Genomic DNA, 7220 nt, shown 5'->3' with positions numbered 1-7220 from the left:
CAATATTTGGCGCTGTCTATGGGAAGACTACAAAAACCATGGAAAACATATGGAGCAGAAACAATAGTGAAACAGACACTCCTGTCCCATCACGAACAATCGCATCAGTGGTAGAGTTACCACCGCACTCGACCTATGCTTCTACCCAAGGAGGAACCCCGGTAGGGAAAACTGAGGCTCAGCCATAAGGGACGAATCCACCGGCTCCTCAAGGGATAAATCCCCAATATCAGCAGTTACATGCACCTGTGAACCCTCAACCCATTGGGTATGAGTACTCAACGATTGTGACCACTAACTCCCCTTAAGGGATGCCTCTATACCATGAGGTTGGAAGAAGTGAACACTCTAATCAGAGTGAAGCACAAGGGCGGACGCCTCAATACATATGTGGCTTGGCTCCTATTCTAGAGGATCCAGAATTCTCTGGACCCTATCCTGATAGACACTCCAAATCATCGGACGATGAGGTCGCTCCAATGAGGAGGCGTGCTGGTAAAGAGCCAATGCCTAATACCAACCAACGGCCCAGGAGCACTCAGGGGACAAATCCCCAAGATGTCCAAGAGAGGATCAGGGCTCACGAAGCTAAGATCCAAATGTTGAAGCGCGACCTGGAGGCACACCTGACCCCAAGACCTCCACTTGCTGCGAGGTAAATAGATCTTCCTCCGATCATAGACCTGGATGGTCCAATACCAAGAAGAGATGTTGCCTTAAGAGATGATCCAAGTGATCATATGCCCCTATGAAATCCTGATGATCCAAACCCACCATTCACTGAAGAGATAATGAATGCCCACATCTCAAGGAAGTTAAATATGCCCACCATCAAAGCATATGATGATACTGGCGACCATGTTAATCATGTCTGGACGTTCTCTAATGCCCTGTTACTACAACTCGTGAATGATACTATTAAGTGTCGGGCCTTTCCTCGAACCCTATCGGGTATGCCTCAAAGGTGGTACAGCCGTCTGCCCCCAAACTCTATTGGATGTTTCAAAGACCTGAGCCAAGCTTTCATCAAGCAATTTATTAGTGACAGAGTACACGAGAAGAGTTCGGCTTTTCTCATGGGCATAGTCCAAGGAGCAAAGGAGTCCCTGAGAGACTACTTGAATCGATTCACAAAGGAGGCTTTGAAGGTCCCTGATCTTGACGATAAGGTAGCTATGATAGCTCTACAGTAAGGAACTAGAGACAAGTTATTTAAGATGTCCCTGGCCAAACGCCCACCTGAAAGCATGTTGTAGCTCCAGGATAGGGCCGAAAAGTATATCAAGGTTGAGGTAAGTATGAAGAAGACAACTCTGAGTAATGAACCCGCTGGAAACAAGAAGCGGAAGACGGACCAGGAGTACGATGCCATGGACAAGTATCCCCGAATTGGAAAAAGCTCTGACTCCTCTTCTAAGAAGAATCAGCAACCAAGGTTCACAGAATATGCAAGGTTGAACGCTCCAAGGAGCCAAATCCATATGGAAATTGAGAAGGAAAAAGAGTTTAAATGGCCTAAGCCACTAAGGGGAGACCCCAAAAAAAGAGATAAGAGTCGATACTGCAGATAGCATAAAGATGTTGGTAATGATACTGATGATTGTAGGTAACTCAAGGATGAGATTGAGTATTTGATCCGAAAGGGAAAATTCGGATGTTTCACCAAGGGTGAAGAGGCTGGAGACCAAAACAGAGACAATGACCGAAGAGACGATGATCGAAGGGGTAATGATAGAGATCGCCACTGAGGGCCAGTAATTAATATGATCTCAGGAGGTCCTAGAGTAGCTAGGACTACAAGGAACTCTCAAAAAGCTTATGCGAGAGAGGTAATGAGCATAGTCGGAGAACCGTATAAGTATTCTAAGTCAGAGATGACGCTTGAATTGGCGACCCAGACCTTGAAGGTTTGAAATTTCCTCAGGATGATCTTCTGGTTATCACTCTGGTAATTGGAAATTGTCCTGTTATGAGGGCCCTAGTGGACAATGGAGCTTTTGTGGATATTCTTTTCCATGATACATTCATAAGGATGGGCTACAGTGATTCTCAACTAACTCCATCTGATGCACCTATCTACGGGTTTAACCATGTGGAATACAAACTCGAAGGAGCAATACAACTGAGAGCCAAGATGCCTTTGAACAACTAAAGAAATACATGACTGAAGCCTCGTTGTTGTCCAAACAAAGTCTGGAGGACACCCTTTATCTTTACCTAGAGGTATCTGAACAAGCCGTGAGTGCAATCCTCATAAATGAAGAACAGAAACTCCAGAAGCTTGTATACTGTGTAAGCAAGGTGCTCCATGGAGCAGAGTTGAACTACTCCACCACAGAGAATTTCATACTTACCCTCATCACAACCTCGAGGAAGTTGAGACCATACTTCCAGGCTCACAAGATCTAAGTCCTGACGGAATAACCTTTGAGGAACATTCTTCATAGCCCGAAGGCCAGCTGAAGGCTCATCAAGTGGGCAGCAGAGTTAGGAGAATTTGATATCAAGTATAAACCTCGAACGACCATTGAGGCTCAGGCCTTAGCAGACTTCATGGTCAAATGCACCATTAACGACCAAGAAGTTGGGGGCAAGAGATAGTAACCCCAGAAGGAGGAGAGAAAGAGAAGGATAAAGAAATGATCCCGAAAGAGTATTGGGTTCTCCATTTTGACGGAGCGTGCAAAATAAAATCTAGTGGTGCATGTCTAGTCTTGCAAAGCCCTGATGGGTTCATGATTGAGTATGTTTTGAAGTTGGACTTCCCAACTATGAATAATGAAGCAGAATATGAAGCATTGATAGCCGACTTAGGCTTAGCTAGAGCCATGAGGGCCGAAAACCTTAAGGTCTATGGAGACTCAAGACTTGTAGTTGCTCAAGTCAATAAAAAGTTTGAGGCCAAAGATGATACTATTGTCAAGTACCTGAGAGTCGTGAAGGGAATACTGACTCAGTTTGATGAATGGTACGTAAAACATATTCCGAGAGAGGTGAACACTACAGATGATGCCCTATCCCAGTTCGCCTCATCCGAAATTGAGAACTATCCGAGAAGTATCTACTTCCAGCTCCTGAAGACCCCTACTATACATGTCATAAATCTGATAGCACCAGTTGGTGTGGAAATTTGTTGGATATATCCGATCAAAACCCAACTTGAGACTGGATGGCTCCCCGATGATGCCCAAGAGGCACGCAAGCTGTTAGTGAGAGCATTGAGACATTTCTTGATTGAAGGCCTTCTCTACAAAAGGTCATTTGTTAGTCCATACCTGAAGTGCTTGAGACTTCTTAAAGCAGAGGAGGCCCTTAAAGAAGCCCATGAAGGAATTTGTGGACAACACTTGGGGGCAGAGCGCTCGCCCACAAGATAACTCGATTGGGATTCTACTGGCCTACTATGCTAGCCGATACAAAGGCTTATGTGAAGAAATGTGACAGATGCTAGAGGAAAGCTCCAATAGTATGCCATCATCCCCCACAGAGGCTTACATCTATAAGCAAACCCGTCCCTTTTGTAATGTGGGGAATGGATATACTTGGACCATTTCCTAGAGCATCAGGATGGAGGAAGTTCATTGTGGTAGCCATAGATTACTTCACAAAGTGGATTGAGGCTAAGACACTAGCCAGGAAAATCACCAAGAAAATTGCCCAATTTTTTTGGGAGAATATGATATGCCAATTCGGGATCCCACGCATCCTTGTCACGAATAATGCAAAATTTAGAGAGTTTGTGATGAAAACAACATAGAGTTTCGTTTCACCTCGGTTACACACCCACAAGAAAACGGGCAGGCGGAAGTTGCCAAAAGAATCGTCATTGATGGATTTAAGAAAAAGGTTGAACGCTTAAGGAATAATTGGGCAGATGAGTTGTTTCCTATACTATGGGCATATCGCACCACCTGCAAAGTGACTACTAAAGCTACCCCATTTATGCTGGATTAAGGAGCCGAGGCTGTGGTTCCCCTCGAGATCACCCATGGATCCCCTAGGATAGAAGTTTATGAACCAGAGACCAATGAAGAAGGCGTGGGGCTCTCTCTCAATCTCATTGACGAGGTCAGAGATAAGGCCAACGCCCGTAATGCAGAGCATCAATGAAGAGCCTCCCTCTATTACACTAAAAGGGTTAAAGAAAGGTTCTTTTAGCAAGGAGATTTGTTGTTGAGGAAAATTGATGCATGGGGATTCGGGGAGAGAGGAAAACTAGCCCTTAACTGAGAAGGGCCTTATAATTTCAAGAAGATATTAGGGCGAGGATCCTACAAGTTGGAGACCCTGAATGGTGATGAAGTGTCCCGCACTTGTCACGCTTCAAACATGAAGGGTTATTATGTTTAGGAAGTTTGTGATATGTTCCTAGTACTTAGTATTAAGTTTATGAATAAGGTCGACGAAACCATTTCATGTAAGGGTTGAACCCATTTCTCAGAGATATTATCAATTTATGCAAGTTTATTTCTATCATCGTCTACCAATTTATTTAAGTACGAGCAATCAAAGAATGCAAGTCCCGAAGGACCAAATGCCGAAAATAAAAAACAAGTATGAAACGAAATTAAACAAAATGTATAAATAAAGATCCTGAAGGATCATAAGTTAAGTCCTGAAGGACCAATAGGATACAAGCCAATATAATCCAAGTAAACAAAGTCTGAAAATACAGCCACATACGGCAACCAAAGCCATGCAAGGCCATAACAGTCACTCGTCAGAAGAGTCCTCCTCTTCCTAACTATTCCCCGCTCCCTGGTCTTCCTTCTCCTCCTCTTCCTCCTCCTCATCCGAACTAGCCTCGGAGGAGGAAGTGATGCTCTCTGTAACCGGCTCCCCGATCTTCCCGTAAAGGGCTGCTTTGGAGCCTTGAGGAATAAAAGATAAACCTTGCAGAGAGTGAATAGTAGCCCTCTTGTGCATAGCTTTCTTCATGGAGAAAGAGGATTTGCTATGACCTTGACCTTGAGACATCTTTGAAAAGTTTGAAAAGAGTTGGAAGCTTGTAAAAGGCTTGAGAGAATTTGAGAAGTTGAGAAATAAAAGTGTGAATGAAAATAAACACTTCTCATCTTCTTTTATAGGAAAAAAGCTACCTTCTATAGCAAGTCATAACTCCGCCTGGTTCGCGTTAGCAGGTATCTCTCAAAAGAACACCGAAAGATGGTGGAGAAAAATGATCAAAAAATTGGAAGGGACGATATAATAAACGAAGAAAGCGATGCAGGACACCGCTTATCGTATCAGTCCTCCGAGAAAAGCCTGGTTGGGGCTAAACATAAGTCATTAGTCTTAGCTAAGGGCTAATTACATTAATCACCATGATTAGCAAAGCCAATAAAGATTAGAACAAGATTAACTTCTCAGCTGGACAAGTTTCGTGAAGGCCAGAGTGCTCGCGAGTACGAGAACAGGACGTTCTCTTCATGACGGATCAGACTACCCTACAAGAGATTCCCAAGGTCTATTAAGAGCAGACTTGGCTGACCAGAAAATAAATGAAGCCTTAAGGCCGACCAGGAGCCTCTGTAAGATAGCCCAGAAGGCCTCAAAGTCTACTAAGAGCAGACCTAGCCGACCAAGCAATAAATGAAGCCTTGTGGCCGACCAGGAGCCTCTGTAAGATAGCCCGGAGAACCCCAAAGTCTACTAAGAGCAGACATGGCCGACCAGGATACAAATGAAGCCTTGAGGTCGTCCAGGAGCCTTTATAGGATAGCTCGGAGGGCCCCAAGGTCTACTAAGAGCAGACCTAGCCGACCAGGCAACAAATGAAGCCTTGAGGCTGACCAGGAGCCTCTGTAGGAGAGCCTTGAGGCCTTCCAAAGTTATTCTGGTGGTTCTCCTGTGAAATTCTTAATGAATGTGTATAAGGGTTGACCTACAACGGAAACAATTTTCGTGAAGACTAGGACATCCACGAGGACGAGTTCCATAAAGATCTGAGCATCAGCGAGAACAAGTCCCGTGAAGACCAGAGGTTCACGAAAATAAGTTTCATGAAGAGTAAAACGTTCATCGTAGCTAGTTCAGAGAACTTTTTCTCCCGGCCGATCAGACCACCCTGAGAAGGCCCCAAGGTCTGCTAAGAGAAAGCCTGGCCGACCAGGCTACAAATGGAGCCTTAAGGCCAACCAGGAGCCTCTTTAGGAGATCCCCGAGGCCTTCTGAAGTTGTTCCGGAGACCCTTTTTTGAAGTCTCTTGGAAATTTCTTGGAAAGGATAACTCTCGGCGGAAATAAGTTTCATGAAGACTACAACGTCTACGAGAACGAGTCCGTTGGAGTACAGAACATCTTATTAAGTAAGTTCGAACAAGTTGAATGGAGTACAAGACATCCTATAGAACAAGTTCAATAGAGCACATAACATTCACCAGAACAAGTACAGAATGTTCTATAGAATGTGTACAGAACGTTCACTGAAACAAGGGTAGAAGAACCACGAGGGACTCTAGGACCACCATGAAATTAATTCCATGGATGGTCAAGAGCAAGAAAATCCTAGCATAATACACGAAGGGCTTGAGTCCCGATAGAAGGTTATGCAAAAAAAAATTGGAGCAAACACCCATGGCCAACAGGGACAGGAGATCCTGCCCCTGGCCGACCAGGCCTGGCTGAGTAGGCTGTAGAAAGGCCCTTTTCCGAGCAGGACTTCCTGCAGGTTGCCCTATAGGAGGTCCTGCAAAGTCCCAGTGACCCCCCCTGCGAAATTTTTTGATTTTTTTTACAAAAATGGGAAAAATAAATAAAAATTTGAAATTTTTTAAATTTTAAGGATTTTAAGATTAGCCCCGATTAGGGCCGATTAGTGGAAATTAGCCTTGATTAGGCCCCATTAGTGTATATTACACGTAATTAACCCAAATTAGGGGAAATTAGTGACTCGTGTGATGAAATTAACCCTGATTAGGGTCGTTTAACCTATTCATTTATGTGATTAGTGTAAATTAGGGATAATTAGTGTCTTATACATGCTAATTAGTCCTGATTAAGATAAATTAGCCCCAATTAGGGCATGTTAGCCTCGATTAAGGCCAAATAGTACATATTAGCTTAAAATTAGGTTCTTTTAAGCCTAGTTAGCCGCTTGTACATGGAAATTAGCCCTGATTAGGGCCGATTAGCCCCGAATAGGGCTTATTAGCAGCTTTCACCTTGTAATTAACCTTGACGAAGGTTAAGGGGTGTTAAATGCTCACTTTTTAGTCCCGA

At 44.0% G+C, this 7220-nt stretch overlaps 1 protein-coding gene across 1 annotated transcript; it reads left to right on the top strand.

Moving 5' to 3' along the window:
• The first annotated feature begins 2160 nt into the window (after window positions 1-2160).
• On the top strand, window positions 2161-3377 carry LOC141718428 (uncharacterized). The gene is made up of 2 exons (XM_074520809.1): window positions 2161-2301; window positions 2757-3377. The coding sequence occupies exons 1-2, from the start codon at window positions 2161-2163 to the stop codon at window positions 3375-3377; spliced, it is 762 nt and encodes a 253-aa protein (XP_074376910.1).
• Window positions 3378-7220: the final 3843 nt, after the last annotated feature.

Source organism: Apium graveolens, chromosome 4 (assembly GCF_009905375.1).
Source record: "Apium graveolens cultivar Ventura chromosome 4, ASM990537v1, whole genome shotgun sequence".
Classification (NCBI taxonomy): domain Eukaryota; kingdom Viridiplantae; phylum Streptophyta; class Magnoliopsida; order Apiales; family Apiaceae; genus Apium; species Apium graveolens.
Note: the sequence above shows the minus strand (reverse complement) of the source record. Positions and strands in the feature narration are given on the sequence as shown.